Below are 21,099 nucleotides of genomic sequence, written 5' to 3'. Positions count from 1 at the left end.
TTCACAGCCCAAAGTATTTTTTACCCATTCTTCCCCTTCCTTCATGTCAGTATGTTATAAATTCTGTCCTGTTATTACTTTTGCAAAGGTTTAGGACAACAGCCTTACAATAACCTGTCAAAAGTATATGTAAACCCTAACAACAATTGAAAGTGGTTTATTATATACTATTTAATAGTACAATAGAATACCTATTGATCCTGACAGAAATCTAGTGACCCGATAACGTCCTGTGCTGTACTCTCATATGTTACATTGTTCCCAGCTTTCTCTGTGGGCTATAGAATACCCCCCCCCAGTGTTGCCAACCGTCCGTATTTTTACGGACAGTTAGTAAAAACGGGCACTTTTGTCCCCCATTCGTAAATGTCCGTGGTTGCGGGAATGTGCCAGTGAAAATAGCTGAGATCGGTTCGGCTTGGAACTGCGCATGGAGATTGGAGGCAGGGGGTGATGGTGGCTGCGGTGGCACCGCAGAGGGGGGTGGAGGCAGGGGGCAATGGAGGCAGGGGGAGATTGGAGGCAGGGGGTGATTGGAGGCAGGGGGTGATTGGAGGCAGGGGGTGTTGGTTGCACCGCAGAGGGTGGGGGAAGGAGACAGGGGTTGTTGGTGGCACCGCAGAGGAGGATGGAGGCAGGGGGTGATTAGAGGAAGGGGGCCAGGGGAAGATTGCAGGCAGGGGGAGATTGTGGCACCACAGAGGGTGGTGGCAGAGGGGGATGGAGGCAGGGGGTGATGTGACTAAATAATTTGCCCTTATTGTATCGAAAATAACAAAATGTTTTTTTACCTTAATATCTACCTTAAATCACATTGCTATTTGCCTAGCGTACTTGTTTGTAGCCTAAATACTGAAATTTTACCTAAAAATGTAATTTAGTAACTTTTGTGAAATGCCAGTAAAAACGTGGCTGCGCCAGTAAACTTTGGGTGTCGTGCCAGTAAATTTCAATCTGGTAGGTTGGCAAAACTGCCCCCCCCTGATTAATAGAAATGAGAAGGAGGGAAAGTGCTCTGTAGTCCTGTTCTAACATGACAACTTTTCTCAGCCATAGATATATTTTTAGTAAGAATGCATTGTCACCCAAGGACCGGAAGTGTTACCGGTAGGACCTCCAGGTACAAGTAAAGGAAGCTAATCTGAAAAAATAAAATTAATGCAGCTACCATATGTAAGGACTAGTAATCTGCAATATATGCGATTTATGTTCTTCGGTTTTAAACTACGGTGGCACTCCAGTTTGCCAACATTTAACTTGTATGCCAATTTCAATCACTTTCAACTTTTGAGAACAAAAAATAACCACCAAAAATTTGATCCTTTCTTGTCAGCTTGACTTGAACTGCTCTTGTATCCTTGTAATCAAAAGCTGGTTTAAGAGTAATGAAAATAGTTACCTGACTGCATGGTCAGTATTAAGCTTGTTCATATGCATATCAGATATAGAAATGTATCTAGCGCACATAAAAGGTCCAGTCTGCACTTGTCGGCTGTCAAACCATACCATCATGCTTTTTTTAAATTATATACAAGGACATACATTAGGTATGATATATCCACTATTTAAAGTAATGTTTCCATTAACAAAAGCACATCTAATATTCAGTAAAATGATCATGCCCTTAATCATCTGTTAACATTTAATCTACTATACATGATCTACAGTTACAGTATAAAAATAATAAAAACAGCTTCTAGACTTTTTTGAACTCTATAAAAAATATTTTGGAAAGCTAACATAAAAAAAAAAAAATCACAATTATTTTACATAATTATTGTTAAGTAAGCAAAGCATTCTCATAGTCTATTGATGTAAAATGATCTTGCAGTCATTGAAAAGGGCTTCGAAAAGCTGTGGCATTCATCTATTGCATCATATGCATATACATTTAATTCAGACTAAAATAGCATAACACTTGACAGCACTAAATACAGAGCCCCTCCTACTACTTTGTGTTCATCAATGATGAGATCTTTGAAGAGTTTGTGTCTGCAAGGCAATAAGGCTTTATTGGCTGCAATTCAGTAAGTGAAACTGAGAAGTTCATTCCCAAACATACACACCAATTTGAAAGGATTTAAATGACATATAAGGGCTCATATTTAACACCACTAACTACAAAAGTAACACGGCACTAAGATCTTGCACAGCAGACACCTAGCAGCTGTCTTCATCTCCATCTGCCAGCCTTAGCTTCAGAATTAATGGATCTGAATTGCAGGACAACGCTACAGTATGGGGCATTGTTTTTTGCATTGTTGGGGTGTGTGCTTACCTGTGTTGGCACTTTTGTGCCTCTCTGGAGGAATCTGAACTTAGATCTGAATGAAATGGAAATTTGGAACGCAGGACTGTGGCAAACGTGCGTTATCCAAGATGAAGGTCCAATGGAGTGCAAGGACTTTGAATCGTTTCTGGCATTGCCATTTGAGCTCAGGATGGCAAGAATTCTAATGTTCCTCTCAGATGGACTGGGGATCATTGGCCTCATTGTTTCTTGCCTTTGTTTGGACTGCCTGAAGATTAATGAAAAGCACACAAAGAAGCACCTTGCACTTTTTGGAGGAGCACTATTCTGGGTGTCTGGAATTTCTGCTCTGGTGCCAGTTTCTTGGATAGCCTATAATACAGTCCAGGAATTTTGGGATGAGACAATCCCTGAAATTGTGCCCAGGTGGGAGTTCGGAGAGGCCATGTTTATGTGTTGGTTTGGCTCTTTCTTCCTCATGTTTGGGGGCTCATTGCTGTTTTGTTCAGTGTACCCTGCGACCAAACAAACTATAAAGGACCAGAATAAAAACATGGACACTGGGCTATTATATGACCCATCAACACTACAAAACAGATGTCCAGATCTTATCATCTAAACTACATGCAACTGAATCATTCAAGAGAACCTTCAGCATGTGTGGCACAGAACAAATTGTGTTTTATGCATGGCAACATTTCCTGTACTTTGCAATTAGAGACTGCCTTAACATCAAGCTACTAATCTGTAATGGAGGACAGTGATGTCTTTATTTACATAGTACATATGCTATTGCATTGCACATCAGTATATCATTTCCAAAATGAAATGTCTTTTTTGGGTTCGTGCAATTTTAATGTAATTTAAAAATGTATTTTGTTGCAGTGCACAAAACGCCTATTATGACTTTGCCAAAATAAAAGCCAATGTTCCCTATGTTTAATTTAAAAAAAAATACTGTTTTTTTTTTCTACCGACCCACAGACTATAGGTTTCATATTTAAATTAGAGAATATTTACAATACCTTAAAAGACTCTTGCTATCTTCTGCCTCAGTACATGGCTGATCTTTGTCTGTTAACAGGTTAAAAACAAAGATCATTTAAGACGTGGGAGCTTGAAAAGTGCAGATAACTCCAATAAGAGTACAGTATTCTGTCCTGTACACAGATCCCATTGCTGGAGCTCACATAGAATTTCTTGATGACAGACAGGTCAGTCCTTTCTTCGGCTACCAGAAATACAGGGCTGCTGGAAATTAAGCACTTGAAAGAAGAAATACAGGTGTGTTTCTTATTCATACCAGCCACACTGACGGGATTATTCTGCATCAGTCACGCAGCAGTAATATCACATTAAATGCCTCAACTTAAATGGACTTAAGACAGTTTTATTGCTCCAGAAATGCTAAATTACTTACCAGTCAGTAAATTGACATAGATCATTAAATGTGATTTTGTAATTCTCTGATGCCACACACCTGCAAAGAATTTAAGAATTTTAACTTTGCCTTTCAAGATACATATTCAAACTATGTAAAGATTGTAGTAAATATGGAATGCGCATTTAGTTTTTTCTTTAAAATAAACATTGCATCCATGCTGACTGTATGTATATTCTGTAAAAACAACGTGCTGTATCTGCTGCACTTCTCTGTGTCAATCTTTCAATAATAAAAAAAAAAACTTGAAAACAGTGCATCCATAAACAAAAAACAAAGCGCACAAAAAGGTATGTAAATATTCATGGGTTACCTGTGTTGGAGAATTATTTGAAAGTGAGAGGAATGGCAGTTCATTATTGTTTCCTCAATTTTATTATTTTGGATTTAAACTTGATATTTTAGTTTGCCTTTTAATATAAATTTCCAAACTATGTAAAGATTGTATATGTAGAAAATATGAAATCTGCATTTAGTTTTCTCTTTGAAATAAACAGTGCATCCATGCTGACTGTTGCTATGTACAGTATATTCTGTACAAACAATATGCTGTATTTGCTGCACTTCTGTGTCAATCTTTCAATAAAAAAAAAAGTATAAAAAAGTGTATTTAATAAACAATAAACAAATCACACACAGGTACATAACTGTTCATGGGTTACCTGGTGTTGGAGATCAAGGGACATATTTAAAAGGGCAAAATGGCAGTTCCTGATCTTTTCCTCAGTTTTATTATTTTGCACTTTAACTTGATAGTTTAGTTTGTTGGTTTATTGACTCTTTCAGATTTTTTCCGGTTTCTGCGCCGTTTTTTTACGTCACATATTTTATTGCTTTACAGCCTTCAGTGGTAAATTCAGAACTTCACCCAAAAAAATGTTTCAGTTTAGCATGACACTAATGAGTTACTGTTAGTACTTGCAGCGAGACTGTCTCATTCAGTGTTTTTTTGTCACTTAAAAGCTTTTTTTTTTTAACCCTGCTATAATTGTTTAAACATTTTTCTCCACTTTCTATAGCTATGATATTATATTTTAAAAACTTTTCCAACCTACAAATTGAGTGTTATAAATACCTGGGAAACAGAAGTCTTTCTGGAAATCAGAGGTGTAAGAGAAGTAAAAGGGTGCATGCAAAGCTTGATCATCTCACAACTCTTTTAGATACCAGAACTCAAAATTTTTGGGGGGGCGCAAACGAAAAAAAACAAATAAACAATTGCAGCCTCACTGTGCCCATCAAATGCAGTCACTGTGCCATCAATTGTCACCACTGTGCCATGCCATCAAACGCAGCCACTGTGCCATGCCATCAAAACGCAACCATTGTGCCATGCCATCAAAACGCAGCCACTGTGCCATCAATTGTCACCACTGTGCCATGCCATCAAACACAGCCACTGTGCCATCAATTGTCACCACTATGCCATGCCATCAATTGTCACCACTGTGCCATCAATTGTCACCACTGTGCCCATCAATTGTCACCACTGTGCCCATCAATTGTCACCACTGTACCATCAATTGTTGCCCCTGTGCCCATCAATTGTTACCACTGTGCCATCAATTGTTACCATTGTGCCATCAATTGTTACTACTGTGCCATCAATTGTTACCACTGTGCCCAACAATTGTAGCCACTGTGTCCTGCAATTGTCGCCACTGTGCCCCGCAATTGTCGCCACTGTGCCCAGTAAAATGCTGCCACTGTGACCTGTATGTGCCATCAATTGTTACCACTGTGCCCATCAATTGTTACCACTGTGCCACCAATTGTTACCACTGTGCCCATCAATTGTTACCACTGTGCCCAGCAATTGTAACCACTGTGCCCCGCAATTGTCGCCACTGTGCCCAGTAAAATGCTGCCACTGTGACCTGTATGTGCCATCAATTGTTACCACTGTGCCCAGCAATTGTTGCCACTGTGCCCAGTAAAATGCCCCCCCCCCCGCCTGGCACTTACCTTTCTGGAGTCAGCCGTGCTTCTCCCGCCCTCGATGACGATTCAGCCAATCAGGTTATCGGTAACCTGAACCGATTATCCAAGGAACGCACCGCTGGTACGTCCCGAGGATAAGCATTCAGGAAGCCGACTACAGCCGCTGGCTCTGATAGGCACTTCCAAACTGCCAACCAGCTGCCGTTATTCAGATGGCCGGCGCTCAGCATCCGGCCATCTGAATAGTGGGCGGCAGCGGCGAAAATACATAGATTTATGCAATGCATGAATCTATGTATTTCAGTGGCTGTGGGAGAGCCAGAGGGGGCGGCGCTCCAGCGCCCTCTATGGACGAACCGCCACTGCCAGAACTTAAAGTGGTCATAAACCCATAAGCAAACATTTATTATAATATTGTATAATAAACATTTATATAATAACATTTATATAATACAAAATCGATAGCTCTTCCTAAGACTTATGCCGCATACACACCATCACTTTATGTGATTGAAAAAAACAAAATTTTCTGTGAAGTAAAAAATGACCTTTTTGAAACTTCAATTTTCAAAGACGAAGTTGCCTACACACCATCGTTTTTCTCACAATGTTCTAGCAAAGCGAGGTTACGTTCCACCACGTTTTTCCATTGAAGCTCGCTTCATAACTAGCTTCTGGGCATGTGCGGGTGTAAAAACGTCTTTTTAAACAACGTTTTTTGCTACACACGGTCAATTTCTGTGAAGTAAAAAACTACGTTTTGAAAAACGACACATAAAATTGAAGCATGCTTCAATTTTTTTGGGTCGTTTTTTACAAGACATAAAACGACGTTTTTCCCCACACACGGTCAATTAAAGTGACGTTTTAAAAAACGTCGTTTTTTTTCATCACATAAAGTGATGGTGTGTACGGGGCATAAGCGCTCATGAAGTAAGTGAGACCCAGGCAAACTAAATATTCAGAGGGTGGAACTACAATGCACCTCCCTGGTGCATTGTCATCTTATCAACAGACAAGTAAAATATAAAAACACAATATATAAAATCATACAATATAATATATTAGGCAGCGCTCTAATGAAAGTGATAAATACACTAAAGTGCAATGTGTTATATGAAGTACAGAGAGTCCATAATCTCATAAAGAGAATCTTTAAAATAGTTTGTGATCAAAGAATAAGGAGGGTCTCAGCTACACGCGACCGTGTCATTAAAAACGATCGTGTGTGGGCTTCAGAGCATTTTTCGGGTTCTAAAAAATGGGCAATTTTTTTTTCGAACATGCCCTATTTTTTCACAACGTTTTTAACGTTGTCATTAAGTGGAAGTAAACCCTCCTATTGTTTTCAGCCAAGGAAGCTGCCATCTTGGCCTCTGTTTAATCTGCAACTGCCACAATGATGCACATGTGATCAGTTATGAAACCAGCCATTAGATGGTTTGACAGTTTGGTTGAGAGCACAAGCAAATGTGACATCTAGCATTTCCGGCATGCCGGGAATGTTAACTGTTCTTTTAAACTATCAAATAGATGGGTTTACTTCCGCTTTAAGGTTGTAAAAAATGATCGTGTGTGGGCTTTAACGACGTAAAAATCTGCGCATGCTCAGAGGCAAGTTAAGAGACGGGAGCGCTCGTTTTGGTAAAACTAGCGCTCGTAATGGAGTAAGCACATTCATCACGCTGTAACATACAGAAAAGCGCAAATTGTCTTTTGCTAACACGAAATCAGCTAAAGCAGCCCAAAGGGTGGCGTCATCCGAATGGAACTTCCCCTTTATAGTGGCGTTGTACGTGTTGTACGTCATCGCACTTTTTTTTTCCACGATCGTGTGTAGACAAGGCCGTTTTAATGATCGGGTTGAAAAAAACTTCGTTTTTTCTAGACCCTTAAAAACGTAATTTTTTAGAACCCGAAAAACGGTCATGTGTACGCGGCATAAGACTAGGATAGGCTCAAGCAGATGCTCACATGCAGGGGAGAAGGAATAATAGCCAATAGCATAATTTCATTTGACTATTTATTAAAACACCAATCCCCTGTTAAAACCACACTTACAATATAACACATGAAAAAGGCAATACATCACATTAGGCTGTTCACCACGTCCAAGGATCAAAAGCTATCAGAGCGGTGTCTCCTGCCTGCCTCTGTTCGTAAGACCCGACGCATTAGCGTACGCTAGTGGCGATCAACGTGGTGACATCACTTGACTGGCAGTCGTTCTATCCAACCCAGACGCATTTCGTCATTAATTCAACATCATCTGTGGGTGTGGATAAATGCAGTGTTTATATGCGGCCCCGCTCACAGCTGATTTGTTAAACAAGAGGCCAGTTTAATGGACATCCGCCCTGGTAACTCATCCTTGATTAACATATAGCTAGATAACAACATTCTTAGCCCCTATCGGTACTCGCGGGCACTACACCTTGCACACAATAACAAATAGACTGGTAATGTTAAAATGTTTTAAAATATCTAGCCATAATAATACACTTGCATTAAGCAATAACTACCATACTATACACTGAGTATTACTAAGAATTATTAGAAAATCGATACAATGATATTATACTAAAATTATATTTAAAATTATATATATTAAAAAATGTATATTAGAAAATTTATATTAAAGAAATGTATATTAATAAATGGGCAACCCTACCAATAATATTCTTTAATATTCATATATGCTAAATATCAGCCAATAAGTAAATTAGATACCAAAAAGAGTACAGTAAAATATCTAAATAAAATCAATAGAGAGTTACTGTACTAAACTATATAAACACACCATCAATAAAAGGGCGAACAAATATTATCAATAATCGCTAATAAAGCAATTCACGTCGTTCATAATTTTAGGTGCGAGTGTGACCATAAGAAATATCCACCGTGTTTCTCTCTTTTTTATTTCACGCACAAGTTAGATCCCCTCCAGTTAGGGTGTATACAGTCCACTCCCCAAAACTTGGGGCATGAGGGGTCCTGGTGGTGGAACTTTTTGAAGTGCAAGGATACACTATGGTATCTAAATCCAATTTGGTGCATGAAATATCAAAGAGAGAAATGGAGAGTCATTTATCCACACCCACATATGATGTCGAATTAATGATGAAACGTGCCTGGGTTGGATAGAACGACTGCCGGTCAAGTGACGTCACCACGTCAATCGCCACTAGCATACGCTAAGGTGTCTTACGAACAGAGGCAGGAGACACCGCTCTGATAGCTTTTGATCCCTGGACGTTACTTTTTGCTATAATAAATATCCCCCAAAAATATATAAAAAAAAGTTTTTTTTCCCCTCAGTTTAGGCCGATACATATTCTTCTACATATTTTTGGTAAAAAAATCGCAATAAGCGTTTATCGATTGGTTTGCGCAAAATTTATAGCGTTTGATAGTTTTATTGCATTTTAATAAAATTTTTTTTTTACTACTAATGGCGGCGATCATCAATTTTTTTCAGGACTTCGACATTATGGCGGACACATTGGACAATTTTGACACATTTTTGGGATCATTGTCATTTTCACAGCAAAAAGTGCTATAAAAATGCACTGATTACTGTGAAAATGACAATTGCAGTTTAGGAGTTAACCACTAGGGGGTACTGTAGGGGTTAAGTGTGACCTCATATGTGTTTCTAACTGTAGGGGGCGGGGCTGGACGTGTGACGTCAGTGATCGTCTTTCCCTATATCAGGGAACAGACGATCACTGACACTACCACAATGAAGAACGGGGAAGGTGTGTTTACACACACACACCTCTCCCCGTTGTTCAGCTCTGGTAACCGATCGCGGGACACTGGCGGCGATTGGGTCCCGCGGGCACGGTCACGGTGCTTCGGACCGGGTCGCGAGCGCACCGCCGGTGGCGCGCTCGCGACCCCACGACTGGGCTTAAAGAGACACTTACAGGTATGTGATTGTGCCCAGCCGTGCTATTCTGCCGACATATATCGGCGTGAAGGGGTCCTTAAGTGGTTAAGCGTACTTTCCTTTATTTTCTCCTAGTGATCTAGCTAGTCTGTTGTTTTTCAACAGAACAAGCTGTCCTGCAAATGTAGCAGTTTGAGGATTGAGGCAAACCATTTACCACTGACAGAGACCTTGTCAGCTTTTGTTTATGTAAAACCCAAAAGGGGAAAAAACTGCTGTAACCTTGATTAAAGTATTAGCTGGAGTTTGTCTTCAACTTGTTAATGCAGTCACCTTATCTAATGATTGGTTAGCTGCAAAATATAATATTTTTAGTTTTGGGTTTGATACCGCTTTAAGAGTTGACTTTAGGCAGCAGATGAGTCAATGAAAATGCCATAGAGAAATTAAAAGGAGAATGCGAACTAAAGATGGGTGGAGTTGTTCTCACAGATATTACATCTAGCACAGGTTTGCTCCATTTTACATAATGGCTCTAGGAAACTCAGAGCACAAAAATGTTGAGTTGATTTGAGGCACAAGTTCATGATCTCCCAGTTACGGTGGAGTGTTCTTTATTTAAAGATGATTGTAAACCCTTAGGCCCCGTACACATGACCGGATCTATCCGCTGGGATTGATCCGCGGATCAGTTCCAGCAGATAGATCCGGTCGTGTGTACGTCCGAGCGGACATTTCCCAGCGGATAAAAATCCAGCCGACGGATTCCCAGCGGATAAAAATTTCTTAGCATGCTAAGAAATCTATCCGCTGGAATCCAGTCCCTCGGACTTATCCGGTCGTCTGTACAGACTCACCGGATATGTCCGTCCGATCCCATCCCTCGCAGGCGTCGTAATGATTCGACGCATGCATGGAAGTATTTACCTTCCAGGGTCGCGCACGTCACCGTGTCATCGTCGCGGCGACGGCGCGGCCACCGCGGATGTATTCCGCAGGGATTTTGATCTGATGGTGTGTACAGCCATCAGATCAAAATCCGCCAGAGGATTTATCCGCTGGAAACGGTCCGGCGGACCGTTTTCAGCGGATATCCTCTCGTCTGTACGAGGCCTTACAGACTTTTTACTACAGGTAAGCCTATAATAAGGCTTACCTGTAGCTACCCCAGATATCTCCTAAACCTGCACGGTTTAGGAGATATTCCCTCTATCAGAATGTGCCGACGTCACCTACCATTTCACAAAAATGCTAAAAAACACAGGAGACAGCTTGGGACAAGACCTTTATTAAAAAAAAAAAAAAGAAGAAAAACAAATTCCAGCGATGTACACCCATTCTTGAGCGGAGGATACGGAGAAGAAAAAAAAACGCTGACATGATCCGCCTCAATGGGAGGTTCCCGTCGAATCACACTACACCCGTGGCATCAGAGGGGGCAGGGTCACCGTACATGTCACTGGGTAACCCTGCAGCATTTCCCCGTTGCGTCAGAGGGGGGCGAGGGCACCCACTAACATGGGGACATGGTGCGTTGGACCCCAAAGCATCCTCCCATGTTGAAGGCATGTGGCATGGTACGGTTCAGGAGGAGGGAGCTCTCTCGTACCCCCTCTTTTCCTGTGGCCTGCCAGGTTGCATGCTCGGATAAGGGTCTGGTATGGATTTTTGGGGGAACCCCACACCATTTTTTTAAATTTTGGTGCGGGTTTCCCCTTAAAATCCATACCAGACCTTTTGAGGACCCCTATGCCATTTAAAAAAAAAAAAAATGGTGCAGGGTTTCCCTTAATATCAATACCAGACCTGAAGGGCCTGGTATGGAATTTAGGGGGAAACCCCACACAATTTTTTAAAAATGTTGGTTCGGGGTTCCCCTTAATATTCATACCAGACCCAAAGGGCATGGTAATGGACTGGGGGGGGGACCCATGCTGTTTTTTCAATGACTTTTATCTGTAATTCATTAAAACCGCCAGCAGTTTTAAATTACCTTTTTTTTTTTTTTTTTTAGAAATGTAATTTTGTGCAGGGACTGTTCTAAACACGGGAAAAATTTGCCACTTTACAGGCATACTATAGACACCCCCAGGTACAAAATTTAAAGGAATATTTCACTTTTATTGTTTCACTTTAAGCATTATTAAAATCACTGCTCCCGAAAAAAACATCAGTTTTTAAAACTTTTTTTTTGCATTGATACATGTTCCCTGTGGCAGGACCCAGTCCCCAAAAACTTTTTCTGACAATAACTTGCATATTAACCTTTAAAATTAGCACTTTTGTTTTTTCATGTTTGTGTCCCATAGACTTTAACGGTGTTCGCATGTTCGAACTAATTTTTTGCCTGTTCACATGTTTTGCTGCGAACCGAAGCAGGGGGGTGTTCGGCTCATCCCTTAGACCACTTTCACACTGAGGGATTATTGCAGGCGCTATAGCATTAAAAATAGCGCCTCCAGTGTGAACTTGGAGTGTTGCGCTAGCAGGACGGTAAAAAAGTCCTAAATATTGACAATAGAAAGTCCATAAATGTTTTAGCAGGTAACATCTCAAACACCTGTGCATCTGTGCCACATTACAGATTAGTTGCAAACGTGTCCAAAAGAAGAAAGTGATTTGTCCTCCACCAGACTTATAGATTGGCTTCTTACCGGATTTCCACGATCCCTTATGATAGGGGATCAGAAACAGCATGTAATGGGTCCCAATCTCGCAGTTTCAGACATATGCGATCTTTTTTTTTAATCAATAGTTTTTATTGAAAAGTTTTTGCACAAAGAGAACAAAAAAAGAAGGTAAATATAAACTGTCAGCATTCCGATCAAGTATGCATATGCGGCAAACAAATATTCACAGCGTCTCAGATACAAAAGAAACAGGTAATACTTTTCAGGAATAATTATGCTTATTGCAAACATCAGATCACCGCCTATGGTGCAGGCGAGGATACGTTTGATATACTGCGTCATATGGCCTATTCACAGATAATCCTCTGACCTAGTCCATTGTGACCAGGGATCCCACTTGTGTTGCATCTTTTGGAGGCGGCCCTCGCTGGATGCCAACATCAGTTCGTAATTGTAATGTACATTAACCTGGTCTAGGGTATGTTCCATGGATGGTATTTGTGTAGTTTTCCATAGTCTAGTGATAGACAGTCTTGCTACAAGGAGAACGTTGGTCAGTACCACCCTGTATTTGGGGTGTACTATGTCAATTGTCAAGTTCAGCAGTGCCAAAGCAGGGGTAGGGTCTATCTGTGTCTGAGATATATCCGTAAGAATACGGAATATCTCTGTCCAGTACGGTTGTATAAGAGGACATGTCCAGAGGATGTGGAGGATGTCTCCTCTACCGGAGTCGCATCTCCAGCAGTTCTCAGACGTGGAGGGGCTAAATTTCGCTACCCTCGTGGGGGTAAGATACCACCGGAGGGATATTTTTTGTGCTAGTTCCCAGAAGGCAGAGTTCTTGGTGGACTTGTATATGGAGCTTAAGGCTGTCTGCCACTGCGACTCGGAGAAGGTACGACCCAGATCCGCGTCCCAGTGGAGATGTGGTTTTGATTTGGAGAATATGCATTTTTGTTGAGAGAGGCTGTAAAAAAGGGATATTCCCTTAGTGTGTGTTTTTTTAGCTGTCAGGAACGACCATACCCCAAGAGGGATGGTGTAACTTGTATTGTCGATATGATCAAGGCAGTGTTTTATTCTAAGGTAGACACAAATTGTGAAACATGTGAGATTCCTCTGTAGCGAGGGGTGACAACAGTGCCAACTGGCACGTGAACTGATGCACCTAAGGTGGTATCAAACATAAAAACAAAGTCCAACAAAAACTCCTAAGTGTGATGATCCGAGGTATGTAGCAAAGTTCATCAACATCCACAAGTCATTCAAGTGAAAAGGTGAATAAATAGAAAAAGCGTGACTCCTTTAGCGTGACAATCCCATCACCGGAAAAAGTGCAGGCTTACCGGAACTTGTTGACCACTGGTGGCATATGCCAAAAGAGGTCAGTCAAGGCTTTATATGACGATTGTCAAACAGCAATCCTTGGCAGGAAGCGTAGGTCCAACTGGTGGGTAGGTCCTTATATGGAATAGGACCCCAGGAGTAAGCCGGAAGCTATACCGATGTTGGTATCCCAAAACCAATTGGCTCAGTGTGTTAGTGGCGCATAGAGAAAAATAAAGAGAGTGGAGTCGCCCCATTTACATGCAAGAGCTCTTTTACTTCCAGCCAAATGTAAGTTTGTTAGCTGTGAATAAACACGTATTTTTTCTTTTATACGGAGTTACGCTATGTGGCCACTTCTCTTTATTTTTCTCTATGCACCACTAACACACTGAGCCAATTGGTTTTGGGATACCAACATCAGTATAGCTTCCGGCTTACTCCTGGGGACCTATTCCATATAAGGACCTACCCACCAGTTGGACCTACGCTTCCTGCCAAGGATTGCTGTTTGACAATCGTCATATAAAGCCTTGACTGACCTCTTTTGGCATATGCCACCAGTGGTCAACAAGTTCCGGTAAGCCTGCACTTTTTCCGTTGATGGGATTGTCACGTTAAAGGAGTCACGCTTTTTCTATTTATTCACCTTTTCACTTGAATGACTTGTGGATGTTGATGAACTTTGCTACATACCTCGGATCATCACACTTAGGAGTTTTTGTTGGACTTTGTTTTTATGTTTGATACCACCTTAGGTGCATCAGTTCACGTGCCAGTTGGCACTGTTGTCACCCCTCGCTACAGAGGAATCTCACATGTTTCACAATTTGTGTCTAACATTTATTAATGTTATATGTGTTTTATTTTTTACTATACACATTTTTTGGTATTTTGATATTCATTTATTAATTTTAGCGCTACACATACGTATTTTTTTGGTTGTTTTGCTTTTTCGAATAAGCCGTGTCAGCAGCTACCATTTACGCACACCTGGCAGCGCAGGGTATCCACTCTCTTTTATTCTAAGGTAGTTGAAGAGTTCAGTACAGCGGAGGCCAAAGTTCTCTTGCAAGTGTGCAAATGGTAGCAGTGACCCGTCTTGGAGGATATCTCCAAGGAGAGCTATTCCCTGAGACTTCCAGTTCGTGAGGGAGAGGTCTGACGTGAAGTGTTGTAGAATGTCAATTGGGAGAGGTGGGGAGAAGGTGTGCTCAGAAGTGCTGCCCATGGTTATAATTTTACGCCATGCTATGGCGGCTGTTTTCATAGTTGGTGGAAGCGAACTGGAGATGGGGATTCCTAGTGGGGTGCCCAGTACCCAACTTTTTAGGTCGTGGTGTTGGAGTAAAGCGGATTCCAGACGGCTCCAAGGGGCACTTGGAGGCGTCTGAAACCAGTCCCGAAGCTGAGTCATAACTGATGCCCAATAATAGTCTTCGAAATCTATAGAGCCGGCCCCACCCGCTAGTTTATGTTTGGTTAGCATGTGCTGTGCGCAACGGGGTTTTTTCCCCTGCCACAATAGCCTGTTGAGTAGCGTTTGAAGGGATCTAAAATAAGATTTGGGAATGGGTATAGGCATAGCACGAAATAAGTAAAGTACCTGGGGCAGGTACATCATTTTGAAAGCTGCTAACCTTCCTGACCAGGACAGTTCGTGTTTAGCAAGGGTCTGTACGTCGACTTGGAGTTTGGCAAGGAAGGGCTTAAAGTTGGTTGCAAAGAGATTTTTCGATTTTCTTGTGAGTTTGATCCCCAGGTATGATACGTCGTTATCGGCCCATGCAAAAAGACATATGCGATCTTGATGGATCTCACTCACAAGAAATTTCACCGGTATCAGTGCCCACCATGTAAGAAACAGTAACAGCTCCACATAGTGTATTAAATGAGTAGAAATTGATTTAAAAACTAAAAATTGCACTTACAATTATGCAGTTAAAAAATCGCCTTGAATCTAATGTGCCGGCCGGTACACAAAACTCTCAGGCACCCGTCCACTGGGGGAACGTTAGGAGCTTCTTGGGTGACGACAGCGCGCCGCTTGCCCTACGTCCGTTTCGTAAGATATTACTTCTTCCAGGGGCACTCATTTTATTCAGAGCTATAACCCAACTTTAGTTTATGGTTTTGATCCAACTGTCATTTGGTTTTGGTGGCTGCATGGTGCAACCTAGCGGCCATCATATGTCACTGTTTTGATACAGCAGTGTTTTTCTCATATAGATCACTAGAGATTACCAATTTGTACATGTTTGTGTTTGTCAAGAAGGGTTGTAGAGGTAGCGCGATTTATATTTTCTCATGTTTATTTCTTGTATTTATTGTTTACACGGTAATCGCAGCACCTGGAGTGAATAGACTGTGACTACGTTGCAGGTATTTTTCTCTCCTCTTTTCTTTTTGTTATTTTAGCACAGTTTCTCTCCATTTTTCCAGGTAAAAAAGTCCTGCTAGCCGCATCTTTGGAGCGGTGAAGGAGCGGTGTGTTTACCACTCCTCCACCGCTGCTGCCCATTGAAATCAAAGGGACAGCGCGGCTATGCCCTCAGAGGTTTCTTAGAGAACCTTAGTGAACAAACCGCATCATGAAGTCCAAAGGAACACACCAGACAGGCCAGGGATAAAGTTGTGGAGAAGTTTAAAACAGGGTTAGGAGTATAAAAAAAATATCCCAAGCTTTGAACATCTCACGAAGCATTGTTCAATATATCATCATCCGAAAATAGAAAGAGCATGGCACAACTGAAAACCTACCAAGACATGGCTAATTGGGCCTAATTTGGACATTTTCTCTTAGAGCTGTACTCAATTTTGTTATCAGTGGTTTAGACATTAATGGTTGTGTGTTGAGTTATTTTGAGGGGACAGCAAATTTACACTGTTATACATGCTGTACACTCACTATTTTACATTGTAGAAAAGTGTAATTTCTTCAGTGTTGTCACATGAAAATATATAATAAAATATTTACAAAAATGTGAGGGGTGTACTCACTTTTGTGAGATACTGTGTCTGTATATATATATATATATATATATATATATATATATATATATATATATATACACACACACACACACACACATATACACAGTGCACTCTGAGATGTTTACTAACTATTGACTGCAGAGGGATCATTGTCGGATTATTCATTGGGGTTGACACTGTTCATTACTGATCATTACTGATGCTGTTTAATACTAAGTTAACCATGCTTTGGAAATAAGGTGATTTAAACTAAACTGCTATAACTTAGTAATTATGTAATTTAGCTTTCTGTGAGCAAACAGTTTCTTCTACCTGCTCATTGATGTGTGTGTTGCTATTTACTCTTAGTCTGTGACAATATACAGTATCTCACAAAAGTGAGTACACACCTCACATTTTTGTAAATATTTTATTATATCTTTTCATGTGTGGTATTTGCAGTGACCCTTACTCAACCAGGTGTGTCAGAGAAACGTGGCTGTTTACAGAGCCGTGGCATAAGAAAAGAGAACCAGCTACATCCAGCAGCTCCTCCAGTGCTAGGTGTGGAGACTTCATCTGGGATTTCTGTTCTGTGGGTGATGGAGAGCCAGAGAGTCAGCATGGATGCTTCTGCAACCTAGTGATGTGGGGAGCAAAATGGCCAGATGGAATCAAGCATTGTGACCTATATCCTCAGAGACACCCAGACAGAAAAAACATTCCTCCAAGCAGTGACGACACTAGTTTCTGATCAGTGAGTGTTCATACTGGACATGAAAACAGATCAAGTTTCCTCTCACACTTATGTACTACTAGAGTTGGATTAGGGTAACTCCTACCTGCTTTCAGGGGGCTAGTATACAGTTGACTCATGAGGTTGAAGCCTAAGTGGGTTTAGCTGAGAGTGTGGGACATCAACCTATAGAGTTCAAGTCAATCAAGTCAGCCAGCTCCAACAGAAGGAACCACTCTACCAGTGCCTATGGCCATGATAGGGTCTGAATTCATTGCCGCCCTGGGAGAATTCATGGCAAAGTGTCAAAAGAGTAGACCAGCATACATTCGGTCTGGATACCTAGAATTGATGACCTTTTCAGGGAAACAGCCAGTACCTAGTTTTAAAGAGAGCCTGGAAAAAGCTTTGGATGAAGAGGACATTCCTGAAGTATCACTGACAGCTTAAGAGGGCCTGCCTCAGACGCTATTCAAAACCTGAAACTCAGCATGCAGAATTTTACCTCTTATGACTACTTAAGTATCCTTCAATATGTGTTTGGTAGAACAGGAAGAGCCTCTGACCCCATGTACCAGTTTGAACATACCTACTAAAATGACAAGATAATGCATCAGCTGTTGAAGAAAGTTCTAGACCCCAGATCAGTAGATGAAGTTTGAGCATGACAGGTTTTAAGAAGAGCCTAGCCCTTAGGCCCTATAATGATTCAGATGAAAACTCAACAGGATGGTAGAATCTTCAAGTACCCTAAAATAATCAGGACTGTGTGTAAGAGGAAGCCATTGTTACGTACCATTTGGGAGAGCCTGACGAGTAGAGGGAGACCTCTCATACAGCCCCGGCTCAAAGACCACTGAAGTTGCAACCAGTGGTCAGCGAAAGCACGTTGAGGTAAGAGCGCCTGCAAAGTCCTCTGTTGTTGGCGGTAGTGGCAGCTGATGAGTAGCAGGATTGCTGAGCAGTAGAAGGTAACAGGAACAGCAGGTGCAGGTATGATGTGGATGCAGGACAGTGGATGCAGGCAAGTTGTAGATGCATGACGGAAGTGCTGGAGTTACACAGGCCTATAAGCAGAAGACTGGATCAGAGTCAAAGAAGCCAGGTCATACACGGAGGATCAGTCTATCATAAACAGCAGGCAGAGAATAGTCAGAGTTCAAGCTGGGTTTGGCAACAAGAAATCAGGCAGGCAGGCAGGAATAATCAGGGTCAAGGCAAGCCAAAGTTCAGGACTGGAGACAGCAGCCTGGTCAGAAAGCTGGGTCAAATACTGGATCAGATACAGGCACAGGATCAGGACACAGGGTAAAACTGCAGCTGCTGTCTTTATATAGGCCATTTGGTGCCAGCATTAATGGCTAATATAAAGCGCCAATGTGCGTTAGCCTGTTAGCACTAATGTGTGTTCGTCTGTTAGAGCCAATGTTCCCGCGCATGCGCATAGGCTTTAGCCTATGCTCGGCATGGCGGGCAGCTGCTAATGCACGTCTGTGCATGCCATGTCCCTTACAGCCATGCTGAAAAGCAAAAAAAGAGTCCAATATTAGAACTTGTTGCTGGAGTCAGAGTGGTTAGTGCAGATAGTGGCGACCCAAAGATAGAGCTTCTGAAAGCCCAGGTAACACAAGTAATGGATATGATGACTCAAATGGCATCCAAAATTCACCTGGCAAAAAAGTGTTCCACGGCCCAATTAGTCGTCAAACTCTGTTTGCAAACAGCTGTTGCTGCTGAGAAACTGGCAAGTCAAGTGATGTGCTTCAACTGCGGAGGAGTGGGACACTACAGACATGTATGCACAAACCCACAGAAACATTCGATATCAAAGAGAATGAGTTGGATGGTCTCTCAGAAAGAGCAGGGGGAAAACCCTCTGTGAGGCTTCGGACCTTCACTGTTGTATCCTCCCGTCACTGTTGTATCCTCCCGTCTCGAATCAAAACAAGTTCCTGATAGTAGGAAGAAATATTGATCTTGTCAGTAGACTGCTTACATCCTTTTGTCTGGAAGAATGACATAGCAAGCGAGTGTACACCCCATGCTACGATAAATGTATCAGCGCATGTTACAGGAGCAGAAAGTGCCAGTGGAGGGAGAGGGGAAGCTGTCTGCATTGACTTGTTGTGGCCATCTGCATTAATGGATATCACTCCACTCAGTTCATCTAGTGAAACTAATCCAGGGACCCCGAGGTTCCTGAATTAATACTACAGGCTTATGAGCTAGAGAGTCAGGAGGAACCTCCTGCCCCACTGTGTGAAGGAGACACAAATACTTTTCATCCATCCCTGGAACTGGATGAAAAATCTGTAGAAGGGCCATCCAAACTGAAAGAGTTGAATCCACCCCCCAAAAAGACTTATGCCAGTTCTCTCCAATACAGCTTTGGTGGAAGGCGACCCTGGCTTACACACTGACACACCTAAGTGGGCATTCCTGCTCTCTGTGACTTCCCTTCTCCTTCTGATTATTGGGGAGGTTCTCCTGCCAAACTCTTGTGTTTATGTGAATCCTCTGGTTCTTTGAAATTGTTGAGGTTGGACTCTTCCCTTCTTTGTGGACCAAAGATTCTTTGGTGGGAGGAGTGTGTAGCTAGGTGCTTAGTTGACTAGCAGGAGAAACTATAAAGATTTGCTACAGCTGCTTTGTGTGCCTATACAAGACTTTTACTCTGGCTTTCAATGCTTCCATCCAGCAGAGGGAGCTGGTGGGCATGAAGGATGTGAGCTTTTTATCTTCCTTCCTTGGCCCAATAAGAATTGTGGTTCGCCTATAGCTAAATTTCCCATACCCTTAAATCCTCGTTGGCCAATGTTAAAACATTTTAATTCAATCCAAAGTTGCTAGAAAATGTTCAGTATATTTTTCACCTTTGTAACAAATTTTTCAACCTGAGAGTATGTGGTGAGGGAAACTGTACAACTTCTGTTTTACAACCCCACATCCGTTGTAACAAATATTTTAACCTGAGAGTATGTGGCGAGGGAAACTGTACAACTTTCGTTTTACAACCCCACATCCATTAGAACCAGATAAATGAGAATCAGAAAAGATGGAACCAAATGTCCCTGTGTGTATAATGTATAGTTTGTTTTTTAGAAAACCTTCTTGGAGACAAATTCTGGATGTAACCCACAATGAACCCTCTTGGTGGCACAATGGCACAATTGGAGAGATGCAGACACAGTGGTACTATTGGCACTATAGTCCTCACGATAACATTTGAATTTGTTTCTGAATCTGATATTTCACTGTTTTAAGATAATAGTCTAAATAGTCTACCTGTTTTTGAATTTTAGTTTTATCCCCCTCCGCTATCAATAAAGATCTCAATGTATCCTCAGTTTGTGAGATCTGTGTTTCCAACAACCCAAACATACAACCAATTTCATTAAGAATGATCTTTGATCTTCTGTGAAAGGAAGAACAAGGAGTCCTGGAAGTCATGGTTTGGCCCCCACAGAGCCCTGATCTCACATCGAGTCTGTCTGGGATTACATGAAGATATGGAAGGAGCTGAGGCAGCCTACATCCACAGAAAATCTGTGGTTAGTTCTCCTAGATGCTTGGAACAACCTACCTATTGAGTTTGTCTAAAAATTGTGCACAAGCACTGTGTGTACCTCGAAAAAATTGATTCTGGTTTAAATCCAAATGGTAGTCACACTAAATATTAATTTGATTTCGATTTTTCTTCTGTTCGCTGGCATTTTTCTAAATTGAAAAAAAAATAAACAAATTTAAATATATATTTTTGAAGCATTCTTACTTTACAATATTTCTTCACACCTGCCTAAAACTTTTGCCCATTGCTGTATATATATATAAACAAAAATGTTCTAAAATGCAGTCGTGAAAGATTCCTAGAATTTTTATTAGCCTGATTCCGAATTTCGGCTTTTC

General features: G+C 41.5%; 1 protein-coding gene across 1 annotated transcript; it reads left to right on the top strand.

Annotated features, from left to right (window-relative positions):
* Nucleotides 1-1,828: 1,828 nt before the first annotated feature.
* Nucleotides 1,829-4,138, top strand: LOC120925008 (putative claudin-24). Its single transcript, XM_040335914.1, has one exon. It carries the CDS (start codon nucleotides 2,208-2,210, stop codon nucleotides 2,868-2,870), a length of 663 nt encoding a protein of 220 aa, XP_040191848.1. The 5' UTR covers nucleotides 1,829-2,207; the 3' UTR covers nucleotides 2,871-4,138.
* The last annotated feature ends 16,961 nt before the right edge of the window (nucleotides 4,139-21,099 follow it).

Source organism: Rana temporaria, chromosome 1 (assembly GCF_905171775.1).
Source record: "Rana temporaria chromosome 1, aRanTem1.1, whole genome shotgun sequence".
Classification (NCBI taxonomy): Eukaryota; Metazoa; Chordata; class Amphibia; order Anura; family Ranidae; genus Rana; species Rana temporaria.
Note: the sequence above shows the minus strand (reverse complement) of the source record. Positions and strands in the feature narration are given on the sequence as shown.

What these genes read in the sequence shown, in the direction of transcription:
- LOC120925008 (XM_040335914.1), top strand. Translation starts at nt 2,208, where the DNA reads ATGGATCTGAATTGCAGGACAACGCTACAGTATGGGGCATTGTTTTTT.